Source organism: Chelmon rostratus, chromosome 21 (assembly GCF_017976325.1).
Source record: "Chelmon rostratus isolate fCheRos1 chromosome 21, fCheRos1.pri, whole genome shotgun sequence".
Lineage (NCBI taxonomy): Eukaryota > Metazoa > Chordata > Actinopteri > Chaetodontiformes > Chaetodontidae > Chelmon > Chelmon rostratus.
This window is the reverse complement of record NC_055678.1, coordinates 11,860,491-11,880,376: the sequence shown is the minus strand read 5'-3', so window position 1 is coordinate 11,880,376 and position 19,886 is coordinate 11,860,491. Positions and strand designations below refer to the sequence as shown.

At 40.9% G+C, this 19,886-nt stretch overlaps 2 protein-coding genes across 2 annotated transcripts; one reads left to right on the top strand and one right to left on the bottom strand.

The window, feature by feature from the left end:
* The first annotated feature begins 227 nt into the window (after positions 1-227).
* LOC121624692 (speckle-type POZ protein) lies at positions 228-15,728 on the top strand. Its single transcript, XM_041962520.1, has 10 exons — positions 228-301; positions 8,172-8,387; positions 8,504-8,625; positions 9,609-9,760; positions 9,896-10,023; positions 10,113-10,290; positions 10,472-10,527; positions 11,826-11,948; positions 12,639-12,781; positions 13,970-15,728. The coding sequence occupies exons 2-10, from the start codon at positions 8,310-8,312 to the stop codon at positions 14,112-14,114; spliced, it is 1,125 nt and encodes a 374-aa protein (XP_041818454.1). The 5' UTR covers positions 228-301; positions 8,172-8,309; the 3' UTR covers positions 14,115-15,728.
* A 1,865-nt stretch (positions 15,729-17,593) lies between these two features.
* Positions 17,594-19,648, bottom strand: LOC121624993 (neurexophilin-1-like). The gene is made up of 2 exons (XM_041962994.1): positions 19,305-19,648; positions 17,594-18,765 (listed from the first exon to the last, which is right to left on the bottom strand). Exons 1-2 carry the CDS (start codon positions 19,362-19,364, stop codon positions 18,034-18,036), a joined length of 792 nt encoding a protein of 263 aa, XP_041818928.1. The 5' UTR covers positions 19,365-19,648; the 3' UTR covers positions 17,594-18,033.
* Positions 19,649-19,886: the final 238 nt, after the last annotated feature.

Sequence of the window (19,886 nt, the reverse complement as noted above, 5' to 3'; positions counted from 1 at the left end):
GGCAAAATTATACATGGGTCAAAGCAGCCATGTGAATGAACTATGGACAAAACAGAGCTAGCTAATAATAACTAGTTATTCATTTCACCTCTTACAAACAGGCAATGAAGAGAAGTTAGACAGAAATGTATATATGTACTGTATATAGTATAATTTTTAATTTCAGTCATGGGCTGTGAAATTACTCCGAGCCAGCAGGGGGTGCGCTTCCCGTCTATCCAGTTCCACAGACAGCTAGCCTGCTAGCAAACAACAACACAAGATCCCGGACAACTAGCGTTATAATTCAACTAAGACAAAGGTAAATCCGTCGATAAATAAAACAGAAAGCAGAAATATATTGACTAACGACTTAAAATCACACGACGGATGCTGGTGTGTCGTATTTGTAGTCGCAGTTTTTGTGGCAATTTCCCCGACCTTTTTGTTTGGCTTTGGTTAGCTGCTACATTAATGGGGCTACCTAGCCAACTAGCTTGATCGAGTTAGCTCGTGTGCTATCGTGAGATTGTCTGTATCATTTACAGTGCCAAATTGCTTTTAACGGTATGAGACCCTGTCATAACTGTATGGGATTTTATTGTCTTTATGGGCACACTGGTCTTTGCGCCTAGCTAAAGTAAAGAGACAATTTAAAGTGAGATACAGCTGTCGATTATCTTTATTGTTAGCAGGTTACCTACCTGCTACTGTCACCGCCTACATCATCTGATACAAATTAAATCTTAGTAGGATAACTCAACAGTAACACGTTTAATATGGCTACGTTTAAACTTCTGGTCAAACGCAAATGTTTGTGGCTAATAAATAGATGTCAGGAACAAGATTTAGGTTCTGGGCCTCCATCATACTTTTTCATTAGAATCATTTAATATACTGTAGTGGGTAATTTTGATATGGTAAGTGTAGCCTCAGAAATGCTCATGTTATGTTATTTGTTTTCACAAGTATTTTTTTTCCCTCCAAGCTGCTCAAAAACCGGTTCGTTGGCCAGCTGTCATGTATAATTGTTTGGGGTGAGTTTAAGTTCTGTGACCCTGAGGCAGTGAACAGTGTTATCTTCTCAATATTTGCTCATCAGTACATATATAGTGGTGGAAATGAGTCAGGCTCGTTGGAAACAGACCAACCACCACAGCCGCGATTTCACCTATAATCCCTCTTTTTTGTCTTACTAATGGGAGGTTTTGTGCATCTCATGCAGCCATTCAGGCAGTGAATACAACATAAACATTGGTATCAGTTTCTGGGGATTATAATGCTAATTTTTGGGGCACAGTTGTTTTGGAGAAAGGTTAATGCAACTTACAAAATTGTGCATAGTTTGTGGTGCTCGAAGACAAAATATTATGTTGTAAGTAAGATGTTCGATATATTAGTCCTGTGTGTAAATCTAGGCTACCAGGAAAATTATACAAGGAGAAACAAATGTTCTTCCAGCCAAGAGCCCTTAGATTATATTTCGAATATATAACCACTATTTCTAACTTAAATGCAACCAAAGGGGAACTGACAACTGTATTTCTTTATCGTGATGGTTTAGGACATAAGTGTAACCTGTGAGTCACAGCTTTCTTGCAGCACTTGCAATCTTTGGTTGCTACATTTTTGCCTGATATTGAAAGTCAAAGTGCTGCCACACAGCAGGTTTAAAATGGTCTGCAATTGAAGTTTTTCCTGAGTCCGTCTCTTTGCCTTCCAGATACACTGAGTATACATAACGCAGTTTAGCTGAGCTCACCTTTAGTGTGATGAAAAAAGTGAAATCCACTGCGGTTGCGCTCTCCATTTTTCACACTGTGTAGAAAAGAAATGCAGAAATGATGAACTACGACTGAAGTCCAAATCAGTTTTCAACTCTGTTGCAGTCACGTTTTTTATCATGAAACTGAGTCCCAAATCTTTGTTTAAACCCCGGTTGGTAACGTATTTTAATACTTGTTCTCCGACTTGAACTTGAGTTTAGAGTTATCTGTCTTAAGTAGATACATTGTGCATCTTAGGAAAAAATAGAAATCAGATGTGTAGTCAATGTTTTCAGTAGTCATTAGACTCACGTTGGCATTAACAGTATCAAGAGGGATCTGGTAGTTGCATGAACAATGGGCTGACTCATGCCAACATATTCATATTTGCTGTATAAATTTCAGTCATAACTTCATAAAAAAGGCCACTTGAAGAAGCTCAGCCGTCTTTTAGAATCAGAATTTGTCGTTCATGGTCAGTCAGGGTAGTTTGATTTCTGCCGCCTTTTTGTAATATAATATTCAATGTTTTGGAGTGTTTTGTGATGTTGATATGATACAGTCCAGCTGCACTCTTCTTCACTTACAAATGGAGCCAGAAGCAAAGACTCTCTCCCATCATCCCATCATAATGGCTTACACAACAACCGTGTCTCACACAATGCTGATTAATGACTTTTAACTGAAACATCATACAGCCCTCGTGTGCACCGAGCCTGTCTTCAGCCATTGAATTATTGCATGCCTTTTTAAACTGCAATTACACAATTTAAAAAATTAACCAGATCAAAAAATATTAATAGCGTAGTGCTCCCTCTAAAGGCTCTAATGATTGCACTACTTGCAGGATTCTGCAGCCTGCAGGAGTGTCTGCCCTAAGAGGTCAACATGTCAAGTGTAACTGTTGGTAGTTGTATGAACCAGGTGACTGGAGACATTTGATATGCATTGAGGTCCCTCCCCCCTTAAACCTCCCATGCCCGGTGAGGTGAGGAGGGTTTTAGTGAGGAAGTACAGGCAGGAGGTGAAGCCTGGTTGCTAATGCTTTTTTTGCCCTGTCAAATCCCCTTCAATCTAATTGCAGGTCTGCACAAAGTCAGGGATGAGAGCAAGGCAAGCTGATCGCTGTAGCAAAATCAATAGTTCATACCTCTCTGAGATTGAGTTTTTAGGAAAAGAGGAGCACCATGACCAAGGGCAGAATATGAAATCAGTCCCACAGAGGCCCGACACGCGCTGTGCAATCGATCCCCGCTCCCTGTACCAATTATACTTTTAAGGTTTGTCTGTGGCTTACTGCAGTCCTCAAAGACCAAAGCTTTGGAAATAGACATTGTGTTCACTGACACTTCGACAAGGGTTGCAATTTTTTCATCCCCCTTGGATATTGCTGTCTGAAATGCCTCCATACCCCCAGTCTTTAATTTAGAGCAGAGATTGATTTCTCCTTTTCTCGGTCGGGGGACTGAAATGTGAGGAGGAAAAAGCATTGTGGTCATAACTGGCACCTTATGTATCTCATCTCCACAGATATGCATCCATACATTGTACTAGCATTTCTAATTCTATGTTATTGTGGCTGCTGTGATGATAAACACTGCTGTGAAATTCAGTCTGATTTGTCTTCACAGAATTAATTTGGAAAAAGATAAGATTGCTTGTCACTATGATTGCATTGAATGAGAGCATAGATCGTTTTCCTTTCCTCTACCATCTCCTAGATTTTCAATTGATTTTTGTTAAATGTTTTTGCTGTTTAATTTTGAGTATAGACTTAAAAAACCTTGTGAGGTATTTGTATTTGCTTAGATTATTGGCCACAGATAATCTACGCGCTGTGTATTGGTGATAAGTGTAAACACTGTCCGTTGAAAGTTCAGATGACAACTTAAAGAATTTATCTCCCTGTGTTGGTGGTAGCTTGTGTTTTGCTTTTGGAAACGTAAGCACTGATCGATAGATCCTCCAGAGTTGATGTAGGTTGCTACAGACTGCAAGAGAAAAAAGTTGAAAGTCTGAAAATTCAGAGTCTGAAAGGTTTAATTCCTGATTGATTGGGTGACACCTGTTTTTATTGTTAATTTTTTCTTCTTTTATATATACATTTTTAGACTTTTTGAGCTCTCATTTTATGATATGAACAGCTCAGAGAGACAGAAAATTGGGGCCACGGTTTTAAGTCGAACCAGGGCCACTGAGGACTCAGCACATGTGACCAGGTGAGCTGCCAGTATGCTCCAGACACCTGTGGTTACCGTGGTTACACCAAGTGCAGTTTAATAGTACGGCAAACTCTCCTTGAGCAGCTACTTTGTAAGAAATGCAGTGTTGCTGTTTAAAGTGCAGCCAAACAAACACATTTTAACAAAGAAGTTAGCCAACCACAATCTGATTTGAAATAGTTTTTCACACAGGAGGATGCAGTAAAGCTGGTTATGTTTTTAGTTGGAGGTGTGCAGCCTATTGCTGTAGCTCTTCATCTTACAGCTCACTGTGGCGTCCCCATCATGTTCCATGACTCCATTGAGAATCTTAAAGCTGATTCGCTGACCCAAAAAATGTCATTTTTTGGCATTTGACTTTTAGATGCATCTTGATATGCGACATTCTGTTGACTTTGGCTTACTCACAGTGATGTTTTTCCAGAACACTTTAATCGTGAAACAGCAGGAGGAGTTGGTTCAGCGCAGGAATGATGGACTCAGCCACTTCCTATTAAAACTACGATACAGAGAAATCATTGCTGAATGTTAGAACACTGAATGACTGTAGTAGAAGAAATGCTGACCAGGAATGGTGTCAGAAATGGGCTTTGATTTTTATGAGACTCATAAGGATGATATCTTTGGGACCTATGGCTGATGTGTGTTCAGCTGTTTCACTGTTAATGGTCCACCTGTCCGTAAATCTGGGTTAAGCTCACGTCTCAGTCCATGGGCAGTTCAGAACGCAACCATAGAGCACAAACTGTTAAAAAGGTGCCGGGACTGTTTCAAAGTGGTGTGCATCTTCATCAGAGTCCGCCTGTCCGGGAATCTCTATTTGATTTCTCTCTCATACCTCTGCTTGATTTTCTTTTGTCTCCATCTAGCTGCTTTTTGTGGCAATTTATCTGTGTGAATGGTTCCACGGACGGTGGCCCATCTTTCATTTGCCATCTGTTTTTCCATTTGGCTTTTCTATCACGTTTCTTTTCATTTTCTTTCCCGGTACCCTCGTCCTTCATCCTTCTGTTACTCCATCTTACCGGTTCCCACTGTTAATGAACAAAGAAGATTGGTTGGTTCTTCATTCATTGGATTTTTTAAAGACAGTCTTAGACCTGGGCTGAACTAAGCTTTTGACATGGATTTATTTTTTTTATGTTGGCTGCGACTTAACAGCTGAACTCGAGTCAAGCTAAGCATACTCAAAGTGGTAATGTTATGATATACTTCATTCGTTATGCTCACATTTTTCCCTTTTTCCTTGAGAGCAGTTTTTTTTCCTTCTCTGCCTCGCTTGTTGTCCACTTTGACTGTGACTTGGCAGTATCACTCAGCTCCAGCAGCTTTTAACAGGATGTTCATGCTATGTACATCCTGTCTAATTGTACTACAGTGTTAGTGTATAGAAGGTATCATAGTGGATCACAAAAGTCTTCCAGTTCCATACTAAATACAAATACTATACAGTGTGTACTATAGTCAGCTGTTTTTGAAGTTTTTTTGTTAAAGACCCCGTACCAAAAAACAAAAAAAATTACTAAACATTATTGTACTGACTTACTGTCTGAGGTGTCTCTAAGGCTCTATCACTGTTGCCCACAGTTTACATTGGTTTAGATGACAGAAGTCCCAGACATCTGTTTGTTTCCTAAACTCCCTCTGAACCTCTGAGTGTGATCACTCTGCATACTCAAATTCCAGTTAAGACTGGTGTCGTACTGGACGGGTCTTGCACACAGCAGACATTTGGACTTGTCATCAGGAAATGCAGAGGTGTTGCTAGTAACATTAACAATGGCACTGTTCAGTCATCCTGGTAAGCTGTGACTGAGCCTGCATGCACAGTGCAAGGACCCTGAAAGCGAAGCAGCTAAATGTTATTCAGCTGTCATCCGTTTTATTATTTACACCTGTCCTTTGTAACATGTCAAAATGTCTTCAGAGAAAAGGCCTTTTGAGACACAGGCTGAGTCTAAAATCACTTCTTCACTCAATCATTCTCCACTTCCTGTATCATAGACATGTTGTAGTTTGCTTACATATGAATCATCATCGTTTTGTGTCATCGCAGTTGCACAATGGTAATTTTCAAATCTGTAAAATGCGACACGTTGCATTGTGGGATTGTTAGCAGAAAGTGTAGGAGTCCACTGTAGCATTAAAATCGGTTTGTCTGTTGGAACGCGTGCCTCACAGCCTCTACGCAGCATCACTGTCAGTGCATCGCCTTCATTCAGTGTAATCATCAGGAACAGAGCGCCTAGCTCCCAGACGTCACAATTTGTTACACTGCATTTTGAGCCAAATTGAATTTATGGATGAAGACTCTAAAGGCTCTGGGGTGCGCTGAGAAAGGTAGAGACGGATGAAGAGTTACAGGAATGGTGAAAAGACTGGTGAAAGACATTGAACAGTGGACAAAAAATGTCCACACTCAGAAAAGCTCAGAAAGAAACGGGCTGTTATATAGGAGTGAAAAACATTGTGAAAAACAAAAAAAAAAGAGATGACAAATACAGATTTTCATTTTTAAATAGATCAATAAATTCCTAAAACAGCTGGAAACTATGGGTGTGAAATATGATAATATAACTGATATTTCCGGGTATAATAATAATATTACGTTGTTGCTGTCTTCTTGTACTTTATACGAATTACTGTGGTTTGTTGTGCATCTGCACCTTTTGTAACTAAACCACTTCCACACTGGTGTGGTCGCTCCTCTTTTTGGAGATAACTCCCCCGCTGGGGAGCTGATAGTGATGATACTTTCACTTTCAGCTTATTTAAAAATATACCAATATTATCTTGAACAATATGATATGTCACACCCCTGCTGGAAACTGTAGTTTAAAAAACCATGCACATTTGTTATGGAGTGTTTTCAGCGGCAGATTAATACACTCTTGATGCTCTTGTCGCTAGAGCGTACAGTCTAGTGAATATTTACAGCATGAGCAGGACGATGTATGTGTGAATGACTCACCCATATCACCCTGTGCAACAGTGTGGCTCACTGTTGTGTTTTTAGTAAGTTTTGGACAACAATAGAGGTGTACGGCACGGAGGAGTAAGCTATATCAGTCTCTGGCTACACAGACAATACATTTGTCTGTGTGTTTTGGTCTTTCATGGGATTTAGCGACAGAAACATAAAATATATTCACATGTCACCGGTCTTATCCTTTAATGTTTGGATTATAAAGTTTTCAGGCATGCTAGAGAATTTTAATGCAAAGTCTGAACCCTGACTGATCTGTCCAGTCTGTGAAAACCATCCAACCAACCCATCTGTTAAATGTACACTGAACAAATTTACATTTTTTATCTATTTTCAAAATAGATCTGCCCACACGACTTTTCCTGTGCAGATCTGTGCAGAAATGTTGGAGGTCCCAGTAGATTGAAACTCCTTGTGATTTTTTTTTTTAATGTTTAGCAGTTTAGAAGCGGCTAAGATCCTGTAGGTAAAGAGCTGTTTTTTCAAGGATTACAGGTCTTGACAGGTGCTTTTCATGGCATCTTCTATAATGTTCATTCAAAGGAGCTTGGCGTCTAAGAGAAGGGGACAAAAGTCAGTATTTCGTTATGGTGGATGGAATTTTTTGTGGCCACTGTGGAGCAGTTTAAGCTCTTGAAGAGAGCCAGGCATCAGGGTTGAATAACCGCCGTACAGTATATGATCATGCTGCTGAAGTTTGACAGTTTGTGTGTGTGTATGGTTGGAGGAGCGAAGGAACCACCAATCTGCACGATCTCCCAGTGTGGCTTGAAGGTAATTTGGGAATGTTGGACTTGGCCGGGGGCTCCACCCCCCAGCACAGTCCTGGGAGGCAGCTTGTTTATTTACAGTTCATTTTTGAGACTTAATTGCAATTGCAGCGGCTATTGATCTCAGAACAGACATGGGCCATCGATCTCCTGCTGTCCCCTCATGGGTCAGGGACAATTCATCTAGCCCCAGCACCACAAACCTCAATAGCAGCAGTGCGGTCACATGAATTAAATGATATTGAATCTTAACTGGATTAATGAAAGATACAGTGCCTGTGCGATGCATCACAATTAGCTGAGCTTCGTTTGGAACATGGTGTTCTGCGTGGTGGTGGCCTGCCTCTTTGTTAGAAGGATGTATTTCAGGATTTTTAAGGAACTTCAAAGTGATGGAATCTAAATTCTAGTCCAATCAGTGAATCACTCTCACATTGTCTGATTCTAGGGGGCAAACTGCTTCCATCTGGTGTGTACTGATGCAGATGGACGTCACGACTGAACACTGACAAGTGGAAGTGACGGATTCCTCCTCCTCCTCCTCCACCTCACCCTCTTGCCCCCGACACCTTCTGTCACGCTGGCAATGTCAAGAGTCCCGAGTCCCCCTCCCCCTGCGGAAATGTCCAGCGGGCCTGTGGCCGAGAGCTGGTGTTACACACAGGTAAGATGACCACGCAGACAGGTGAACTGTTGATCAACCAGCCTGAACTCAGTAACACAGTCACCTTTTCACGTTTTCACTCTGAGCCCATTGCCCAACGTCTTTTCCTTCGGCAGATCAAAGTGGTGAAGTTCTCTTACATGTGGACCATCAACAACTTCAGCTTCTGTCGTGAGGAGATGGGTGAGGTCATCAAGAGCTCCACCTTCTCTTCTGGGGCCAATGACAAGCTGAAATGGTGAGCAAGAGAGCTGCTCTGTTTCATCATTCTCTAATTTCCAGTATTTGTAATCTTTACTTTACAAAACCTGAGAAAGTCCCATCCTGTCTGAGAGTTACAAACACTGACTGCATTCAGTCCTATCAGACTTTTTTAAAACATACATTTAGACGCCTTTATCAAGCAAACAACTCAGACATAACATCTTGCAAGGCAACATTTAACAGCAGAACCTTGTGAATTGTCAATGAGATCCTCAAAACCACTCGAGAGAAAAGCCCCCCATATGTCACTGACATGGAGATACACTTCAAAATAAAACTGAGGTCACTCAATCAACCAGTGTACTTTGTCTAATAGCTGCCTTTCATGTGCATCATCTAAACAAACATTGTGATGCTTTAATTTGTCAACCATGCTCTGTAGCAATTACCACCAATTACTTTACGGATGTATTCCAACCCTGATGACAGAAATATCAACCTGCATTGGTCTTTACTGCATCTAAGATTTTTTTAAAATTGTAAACAAAAGCATGAATGCAGTTTTACAGATCATTAATTTGAACAGGTGTGTAACCTGTGCTCTGCGTGGCATATCACATAGTCCAGTCATCTGTATATCTATCTATATTATCAACATCAAGTGGGTTTTATTCTCCATCATATTTTACATTCATTTTTATGTTTTAATGTCCATTCTGTTTTTTCTATGTATCTATTTCTTGTGAAGCACTTTGAGCTGCAGCTCCTGTATGAGAGGTGCCTTACAAATAAAGTTTATTACTATATTACTGTTGTATATGTATATAAAGCAGAATATCGCTGATCCTGCTTTTGATTTCAGTTCTCGAAATGAAAAGCTTATTTCGATTGATGTTCAATTTAGAATCAAAATGTTAACACCCCTCGCCACGAGTGATTCAGACTTGTAATAATTAGTATTAATACATTATTACCTCCACCCCCTTCATGAGATATCTTAACTGTTGCCACCCTCAGGTGTTTGCGAGTGAATCCCAAGGGCCTGGATGAGGAGAGCAAAGACTACCTGTCTCTCTACCTGCTGCTGGTCAGCTGTCCAAAGGCCGAGGTGCGCGCCAAGTTCAAGTTCTCCATCCTCAACGCCAAGGGAGAGGAGACCAAAGCCATGGGTGAGTCGACTGGGCAGCACCGACGTTTGACTGCAACAGAAACCATGAAAGAGTCACATTCTAGATGTGACAATTGAAAATCACACCTTTATTTTGAATTCATCGGTTTGTTATTTGTGTCCCGGCCGTGTGCAGAAAGCCAGAGGGCATATCGGTTTGTCCAGGGGAAAGACTGGGGCTTTAAAAAGTTCATCCGGAGAGACTTCCTCCTAGATGAAGCCAACGGTCTTCTACCCGATGACAAGCTCACGCTCTTCTGTGAGGTACACTGCGCAGTCTTCTTGGTTTAGACCTTTTCTCATTACAAATTTGTTTTCGGAGTATTGCGTTTAACGTCATTCCTCTCCCTCAGGTGAGTGTGGTGCAGGACTCGGTCAACATATCCGGGCAGAACACCATGAACATGGTGAAGGTGCCCGACTGCCGGCTAGCAGATGAGCTGGGGGGCCTGTGGGAGAACTCCCGCTTCACAGACTGTTCCCTGTGTGTGGCCGGCCAGGAGTTTCAGGCCCACAAAGCCATCCTGGCAGGTACAGACATGAGTCAGACACCCCGTGTACTGTCTTATTCTGTCTTTTCGCCCCTCCAGCTTTAAACCTGCCAGTGTATATGTATATTAGTTTGCCTTCTGGCTTTTGCTTGCTCCGAGGATTACTTACATATGAACGTTTTTGCCGTTGTCTTAATATCTTTCCATATCACTGCTTTCAGCGCGGTCTCCTGTATTCAGCGCCATGTTTGAGCATGAGATGGAAGAGAGCAAAAAGGTGAGCCCAAGGACCCAAATTTATTTTTTTTACTCTTAGAAATGAATTCCTTTTGTTTCTCAGAGGCTCAACCGTTCAGTTTGCCCCTGCTGTGCTGAGGGGTTAAAGTGAGTGAAGGATTGTTTGCTGTCAGACGGCTGCAGCACAGAGCTGTTTGGTGAAACTGAATGATAGCACACCTGAAATGAAATTGTCCTGCCGTACTTGAGGGTCAGGATTCATCCTTCACTGACAAAGCTGCAGAAGCACAGAATTGCTTTTTTTTTCCATTTGTGCACACGTGACTGTAAGAAATGAAATTGCAGGAGCTGGCCAGGTGTTTGTTTGTTTTTTAAAGCAAGGCCGTTTCAGATTTCATGTTGCAAACTTTTAAAACATTTCACTCGGCCATTGATATTTAAAATGTAGATCACCTTTAGTCTGAAAAGCAACAGATAAAATACAGGATAAGAACATTTTTTAATCATACAGTAAATCATAACAAAATATCCAGTATTAATCAGAGTTAATCCCTTGTTGAAATGCCTGAAAAACAGACACTCTTGATGTATTAAACATGAGCAAACATACAGTAATTAAAAAAAGTGCAAGTTAAGAATCTCAAATATAAAAACAAAGAAATTTACAGTAAACAAACCAAACGTAAAAGACATCAGTTTGTAAGTGAGTTTGCTTTATTGGCAACAAGGTTATTTTAAGTGTCCAGACTTGTTTCAGCTAATTGTGATTACAATTATTATGCATCTTTTGACTTTTATAGTTTGAAACCAGAAGCACTCAGCGACTAGTTTTACTTGCACCTCTGTCATATTGTTATGCTAAAGGTCTGTCACGTGGCTTTGCACAGCAAGTCCCTCGGCCAGTCTTTTGTCATGCAGCGTGGTCTCATTTGCAGCCCTTAAAGTAGTCTCAAATACCCCAAAGGCAGTGCAGCTGCCTAGCAAGATAAACATGTAAGCTTAAAATCTATATTATTATATATATTAATAATAACATGTTATTATATGTAATTAAACGGCATGAAATGGTTTCGACGTCTGTGCAGAGATACACAACACATTATAATGTATATTGTGTAGATCTTAAATTGCTTATTCACTGTCCCTTATTCCTATACAGTACATCAGCATTAGAAATTGCTGCTTTTGTCGCATAATGCAAAAACCTGATGAGATGATGGGCAGGTATCTTAAAAACAACAAACCAAACAATAGAAAAACATGCAGAACGCACTGCAGTTGAAGCTCACGTCGAGGTGAAATGCTCTAACCTCCTTATTCTTCGTGTGTTTCTGTCAGAACCGTGTGGAGATCAACGACGTAGAGCCGGAGGTTTTCAAAGAGATGATGTGCTTCATTTACACAGACAAGGCTCCCAACCTGGACAAGATGGCTGATGACTTGCTGGCAGCAGCTGACAAGGTAACATACCAATACATGTATCAAACAGTACAACTACTGCTTTGATATATTTTGGCACATTGAGACCATGTTACTTGAGAGATTGGCCAGTTATTTATTATATTTAGAATCCATTAATTAGAGCTGTTTGACCACTGATCTGATGGTATTCATGTCGTCAGTACTACAGACAGCACCATGCGTTTGCACAGATGTTAATATTACCTTCTTAACTCTCACAATGTAATGAAAGTTGGTTGTTATTTTGTTGGCAGCATACACCGTGAGCTTTCAGATACTCCCACAGGTAAAGGTATTAGGATGCATTAGGACCCGAAATGCTACAAGTACACAGTATCCACTAAACGTCAGCCCAGTAAGCCATCAGGATTTCAAGAAACAGTTGGATGATTTCACACTGATCTCACTCCTCCGTGACACCAAATGGGAGACTGACTTAGAGACACAGATTCTCTCTGAGGTCGAGCCTCGAAACATTTATTTTCCACGCTTGTATTTATACCCTAGAAACCGGATACGTTACTGGTCTTTGTTAGAGGTGCATCACAGGCAGTAGGGCCAGACTGACGTTTCACTGTCAGTTTCAACTGAAATGATATTTGCAAATATCACCTTAGCTGTTGGAGCAAATACCACATGAATGCTGATGAAGGCAGCGTGTGCTGATCTTGCGTCCCCTCTCTCTTTTAGTATGCTCTGGAGAGACTGAAGGTCATGTGCGAGGACGCACTGTGCACCAGCCTGTCTGTGGAAAACGCTGCAGAGATCCTCATCCTGGCCGACCTGCACAGTGCCGACCAGCTCAAAACGCAGGCCGTCGACTTCATCAACTAGTGAGTTCACGCACAGACAAGAGCGTCTCCGTCACCTGACAGACTCACAGATCCTCCAGAGTCTGCTGAACATGTTGTCTATGTTGATGTTTCTTTCTGGTACATCTCCTTCTTCTTGGCATCATTACTGATGGTACCAGGGCTGAGTCTCATCCTCTTGCCTGATCTCTTAGTGTCACAGCTAATAATTGAATTTCGCATTGTGTCCTCGCGGAGTGGTCTGTCTGATACGCGTCGAGGCTGTAAGAGGGATCGGGGCAACCTGACTCCTCACTAGGCCCGCTGCCACCTCTTCTGTTCAATGTGTGATAATAACTGTGTCCGCAATGGCTTTCAGCTCGCACATGCTACGCACGGTGCATCATTCATGCTCACAGAGCTGAAACAGTTAGCCAATTAGTTGATCCACAGAAAACTAGTCAGCAAAAATTATGATAATCGATCAAACGTTTAAAGCCGTTTTTCAAGCAAAAAATGCCAAACATTGTCCAGCTCCAGTTTTTCAGTTGTGAGGATTTGCTGCTTGTCTTTGTCAGCTTTTTTGTGAAATATTGGAAAGTGAAGCACTGGATAATTTCACCTCTTTAAGCCTTGAAAATATAATACACGAGAAGTGTAACAGTCAACATTTTTGACTTTTATACTTCTTATACCCGCAACATTTTGATGACTTCATCTTCAGGAAATAGTCACAGGCATTTTTCACAGGTTTCTGATATTTTGTAGCCCAAACAATTAATTGATTCTCCCCTTTTGGCCTGAATGGAAGATGATCCATGAACTTATTTCCTCTGTGGCAGCAAAACATGTTCCATGAGCCTTGAGATGCTTAAACTGCTTAAACTGGACTGATTAACTCCAATTAAACTTGAATACATGAATAGCTATCTTAGCAACATTGAGACTACAAACAACCCACAATGCAACACTGCTTTGTTCTATTCAAGAAGAATATCTGATTTTGAGAACACGTAATTGTCAACAGCCAGAATGTAAGACAACCGCTACTTTTTCAAGTGTAATTTCCATGAAAAAATCTTAAATTCGGACCAATATGGTAATCAGGCAGATAGTCGATTAATCAATGATGAATATAATTGTTAGATGCAGCCGTATATATTTATTAATACAAATCGGTTTTCCCAAATCTAATCTGTGTTTTTTGTCTCTCTCATGCTCGTCCTCCAGCCATGCTGCAGAGGTGATGGAGACAGCAGGTTGGAAGTCCATGGTGGCATCTCATCCACACCTGGTGGCCGAAGCGTACCGCTCCCTGGCTTCAGCCCAGTGCCCTTTCCTCGGACCCCCGCGCAAGCGCCTCAAACAATCCTAACAGCCTTACAAGCAAGGCGTCGACACTCGTGCATACACACACACATGCATACACACAAAAACACACAGATTTCCCCCCTCAAACACACAGGGACAACTTTCCCCCTTGCTGTTACCTACTACACTACCTACAGCCTCCCCCGAATCTCCCCCTTCTGCCCCATCCAAACCTGCTGTATTTAGTCTCTTCTAAAGATGGAGGGAAGACAAAGAAGAAGGATGAGGAGGAGGAGGAGGTGGCAGAGAGGAGCAGGTGGGCTCGTGAAGTGGATGTTTGACGTTTACAAAGAAACCACGACACCCCTCTCCTTTTCTCCTCGGCTCTGTCTTAGTGAGGTCTCACATCGTGCTCTTTTCCGTGTGTGAAGTTGAATCCTTCGGCATCCTGTTAGTTCCTACCCTGGAACCTGTTCGGGAGGAAGACCTGGACACAACGACCCAATAAGAGCCAACTGTCTGGAAATTAGGAGGCTTAAAGGACAAGTGCAGATAAATAAAGTCTTTAACTGTCTGTTTTATCATAAGGCTTCTTTTTGCTCTGTTCTTAGCGTTTGGAGTAGAGCTGTCAGAGAAGCCCCCGAGCTAACGGACACATGGGCCTGTGAGGGACGAGAGAAGAAGAAGTGGGCCTGTTAGTTACAAACTAGAAGCCCCCTGAGAAAGGCAACCAAGGGCTAGTCTAAAAAAAAGCAGATATGGGACAAAATTATCAAACTAATTCTCCCAAAGAAAGCTGGGAAAACATTGCACTAAAGTCACAGGTCACCCTCGTCAACACTTACCAGCAGTAAAGTAGAAATACTGTAGGCAAGCACACAGTGAAGCAAGCTTCATGGACTAAAGACCCAGCTGGACCACCAAGAACAAGTACCCTTTAAGAAGATCTATCAGCAAGTGACAACAACATAACATGTCCTCCCAGTGCAGCTTCATCTGCGTCCGTTTTCATTTTTTTCAATAGTCGGGGGGGTTGGTACAGTGAGGATACAGAAAATAGCAACGCAAAACTGGATGTCATTCACGGGGAAAACGGAAATTTGTGTGTGGATCTGTCTTTGTGGCCCTTGAGAGAAAATGAAATCCAAGGTGTCAAAGGACAGACCAACCAGGAGACAACAAATGTAGGAGAAGAACAAGTTTTCAGAGTAACATTAGGATTCAATCGGGCATGTTAATGTTCTTTTATGACTGATTTCCCATTTGTTTTGTTTTTTTTCCTCAGAACTGTCATTTCTATTTTTTTCATAGGAATTTGTACAGACACCAGTGTTTTTGAAGCTGTGTAAACAAAAGCATTTTCATGAAATTATCGTGAAATTGAAAAAAAAAAAGTGGACAGATGTTTTCTTTGCAGGCATGAAGACTGAGGGGAAATGAAATTGAAATGAACACGTTTTAATGTTCAGAACAGACAGAATGTGAAAAAATGCACACTGAGGCAAACCACATCAAATACATTTGAAGTTAGCATTTGAACCTGGTGGGAAATTGGTAATTGAAGGAACCGTTGTTGTTTCTTTCCTGTAGATATCGCTGGTTATGAGAAGTGACACTTAGTTGTTGCCATTTTTTGTTCCCAAAAGAATAAACCACAACTATTTTGTATTGAATGCAGTGCAAACTTTGTCTGGGTATTTTTGTATGAATTATGTGTTTCTATTGAATTCATTATTTTTCACTGGCTACATAAAGCAACAAGAGTTTCATTAGGAATCCTGGGACTTCGGACATAGGTCACACTTCAGTGTAACGGACGATTCCCGATGACTCAAAAATACGTTTTGGAACAGAATAAAACCGTGAACGTTGCCAAATTTAGTGTAAACTTTGCATCTTGTATTTGGCTTTATAGCAAAAACCCAAATTCTAGTTCCAGAACAGTGGCATGCATCTAATTTATCTAAAATCTAAACATTTTGTCCATTTCTTTAGTGCTGAGGAGCTCCTCCTGCTTCCTTTAAGTTCTGCTCCACAAACAGGAGCTGTATCGTTGGACATTAGGCTTCATTTAATTTTCTCAACATTCTTTGGTTTTGGTGAAGTTGTTAGTTTTGTTCTTCACTTGATAAAACAAACATTGGTTTATTAGACTGAAGGCAGTTTGCAGCGGAATGTAACCACAACCACTACTGTAATTAAGTATAAATCTAAGGCTTTTGCTTTTTATTTAAGAACTACTTAAATATTTCCATTCTTAATTTCTACTTCTGTTTCACTCATTTACTTCTATTTCTGGGGAAATACTGAACTTTTTGCACTTACTACATTTATTTTAGAGCATTACGTACTAGTTAATTGCTGTGGGTAAAACTACCCGACAGAATATAAAGTAAAGTAAGACCAAGTACAACAGTAGAATGTTAGTTAGACATTAATGCATCAGTAATAATATTCCAATAGTATATAATAATCCAGTACTTAGAGAGGACAGTTTGATACTTTAAATCAATTTTGCTAATAATACTTATGCACATAAGTGAAATATTGCAAGTAAGTGCAGGACTTGTACTTTTTTGTATCTTTATATTGCAGTATTGCTACTCTTAGTTAAAGAGTAAAGGATCAGAATACTTCCTCTAGCACTGCTGACACACAGCGTGTGGAACTGAAGTGAAATTACTCGATATGAAAACTACAGGTGCTGTTTATTGCACATGTTTAGCCTGCAGGGTGCTGTTAAAAGGATTGTTGGGGATATTGAGAGGGTCCAATCAGCCCTTGTCTGCAGTTTTATTATCCAAACAACATAAGTAATAATAATCTGATCATTAATATATATTAGTATAACAGTCACAGGGGTTGTTTGATACTTCAGGATTACACCTTCACTTTTATTTCAGTCACATGTTCAATGCATGATGAACTACAGGTGTGATTAGTTTTAAATAAGGAAACTATTTTTAGAAAACAATGAACTTTCTCAACCAGCTGAAATAAAATGTTTCTAATGACGTTAACCTATAATGCTAATAACCTGTTGAGGCCTGAACCTGTACTTTTCCACGTTTATCGCAAACATGACATTCTTAACTTCTGCCTTAGCGAGTTTGTATAAAGAATGATGAATAAACATCTTCCCTAAACTTTGCACTAAGCTCTAAACGCACCAAATAGAACTGACTCAGTTCTGACAAATGTAGAAAACCTGGTTCCAAGGCATGTTTTGATGAGGACCCACTGAATCCTCGGATGGTTTACAGCGTTTTCTGTTCACTCTCTGCTGTTTTATACGCCAAAAGTGTGCAATGCAAAATAAGAGTGTTGTAAATGGTATATCTATCCTGATACATCTATCGTCTGGTGTCATTAGCGTTACAAACAAAAGACAACAGAGGATGATGATACATTCACTCTTACAAACCAAAAAAGTGCCATGTCTTGTTGCAGCAAAGTATCGTGGGAGGAATTATGTGTGAAGCTAGAAGGATTACATTGATTATTTGACTGTTTTTTTTTTTTAAATAAGAAAATGCTGAACATTTCCTTCATCCAGCCTCTCATTTATACAGATTTCCTGCTTTTATTTGTCTCATGTGATCAGAAACTAAAGATCTTTGGGTTTTGAACTGTTGGTCAGACGAAACAATTAGATGAATAATTAGAAGGTTGTGATGAGCATTTTTCACAACTTTCTGTCATTTAATGAAATGAAACTGTCGGAAATAATCATCACATCAGTCGGTAATGAAAAAGCCTCACTAGCTGCAGCCCTAATTATATACATTTCATAAAAACAGTCTAATACAACTCTTGTAATCTACAACAAGCAAAATATCTCACTAAAAACAAATACTATACAGCATCTGGTAAATTGTAAGACTTGAATAAAACATTTTCTCTTTTTGCTCATATCTCACAGCTGCTCAAACTGGACTTATTGAAACGTCACTCTCCACTATCACCCTTAGTTGAACCTCTGGTTAGCCTGTGGGCAGGTAGGCTCCTGGGTTCTGGTAGCTGTAGTCTGGACAGACTTTCTGAACCAGTCTGTAGTCTGTGCTGTAGAACGACACGTAGATGCAGATGACCTGGAAGGGTTTGGAGCACAGCCAGGCGACGTGGCTCTGGGTCTGCTCCTGGGCACACGTCTTGGACGGATCATAGTTGCACAGCATCACCTTTTTGTTGCGTTCAGTCTTCTCGTAGTCCACCCTGCAGTTGAACGTCTTTGAGTCTTTGGGGGGGACCACACTTTGCCGCTCCAGGTCAAACTCCACCTCTTTCATCGGCGGGACAAGGCTGACAGAGACGTTGCCCACACCTGTGGAGTTGTGGCGGAAGTAGACCCCGAGGGAGCCGTTCCCGTGGTCCACGATCTTCCCCATGATCAGCAAATTCAGTTTGACGGTTTTGATGTTTGAGTAGAAGTCCCCCCAACTGAACGTCCTGGAGAATTTAGATGCGCCATGAACTTTCATGATGGGACCAAGCTTTATCTTTAAGGACGGGTTGGAGTACGACTGGGAGTTTCCTTTTCCTCCAAGTACTTCCAGAATTCCCTCCTTTGAAAGAGGAATAAAAGAATTGACGGGTAGTTTGGTGTTCTGAATCAAACCCCCAGTTTGGGGCGCCCAGCTTTTCTCTGATGAAGGGTCTTGATCTCCGTCGACAGGTGATGCTCTCTTGCTGAAGTTGCCATTATGTTGGACCAACTGGACAGAAAGTCAGGAGAGAAGTTTGGACATTGAGTGCTACTGGAAGCAAATTTACAAACAAAAGGCTAGATTCAGTTAATACTCTCTCCAATTCCATAATAATCTAAATTCACTGAGACAGCACAGCCAAAAACTTGTGATATGTTATAAAGAAAGAATTAAAATACTCATTAGAAACACTGCGATGAAAAATACTGCATTCAAACTTGCTGATCTATGAAAGTGCTACCATAAAAATCACCAAATCTAAAATGACTCATGGAGTAGAATCTGACTGATGGAGTGGCCTGTGCGAAGCATTTAACTGCACACAAATACTGACGTTAGATGAAACTCCAATAATGCATCATAGTTAACAGGCTTCTGGTGTGTTCTGGCAGATGAATCTGCAAAGTAACTCATCATTTTAGAGCATCACATAGATAATCTGAAATTAAAAGCAAGAGTCACAGTGTCGGTAAAACCCGTTCTTGAGTACATACACTTCGTTTTAATGTGATGTGCATCTAATTTGTGGGTTATTTTTCCCAACTTACCAAACAAAAGGTTCCTTTCAGAAGCATCCAAACAAAGCACTGCCTGGCAAACATCTCCATCCTGCATAAATCCCTGTCTGCAGATCCATCCACTCTCAGCCGAAGTTCATTCAGGTTGCGTTAACTTCTGTTGCTGAACATCTCCGTCCTTGTTAAACTCTGGGAGAGTCACTGTTGGACCAGCATCCTCTCGCAGCACACACACACACTGGGAGGCTTTCTCAGATCTCCAGATTTTTATCACTCAGTTTTGCTGTGTCTGCTCTCTCTCTTTCTCTCTCTCTCTCCTAGTCCCTTTAAGGATATGCACCGTTAACAATGTCAGACTGTATCTCCGGCCTGAGTCTTCCTCCTCTTCTTACCGTCACTGAAAAACATCTTGCATTATGTTCCTTCCGATGAATGACTTTAATTAACACTTTTAGAAATGCAAAGTTATTTTCATTCATGGTGTTTAGGAGGCAAACTAATCCAAGACAATGTGAGACTGCCATCTTGTGGCCTTGTAGCAGAGTGCAGCCTGAGCTGAAAGTGGACAGCCAAACTAGATGAGACTCGCGCATAATAAATTATATTATGATT

Excerpts from the sequence above, each read along its gene's own strand:
- LOC121624993 (XM_041962994.1), bottom strand. The coding sequence starts at position 19,364 with ATGGAGATGTTTGCCAGGCAGTGCTTTGTTTGGATGCTTCTGAAAGGA. Across the intron at positions 18,766-19,304 it reads TGAAAGGAACCTTTTGTTTG|TTGGTCCAACATAATGGCAA; the intron begins GTAAGTTGGGAA and ends CTTTCTGTCCAG.
- LOC121624692 (XM_041962520.1), top strand. The coding sequence starts at position 8,310 with ATGTCAAGAGTCCCGAGTCCCCCTCCCCCTGCGGAAATGTCCAGCGGG. Across the intron at positions 8,388-8,503 it reads AGAGCTGGTGTTACACACAG|ATCAAAGTGGTGAAGTTCTC; the intron begins GTAAGATGACCA and ends TTCCTTCGGCAG. Across the intron at positions 11,949-12,638 it reads TGCTGGCAGCAGCTGACAAG|TATGCTCTGGAGAGACTGAA; the intron begins GTAACATACCAA and ends TCTCTCTTTTAG.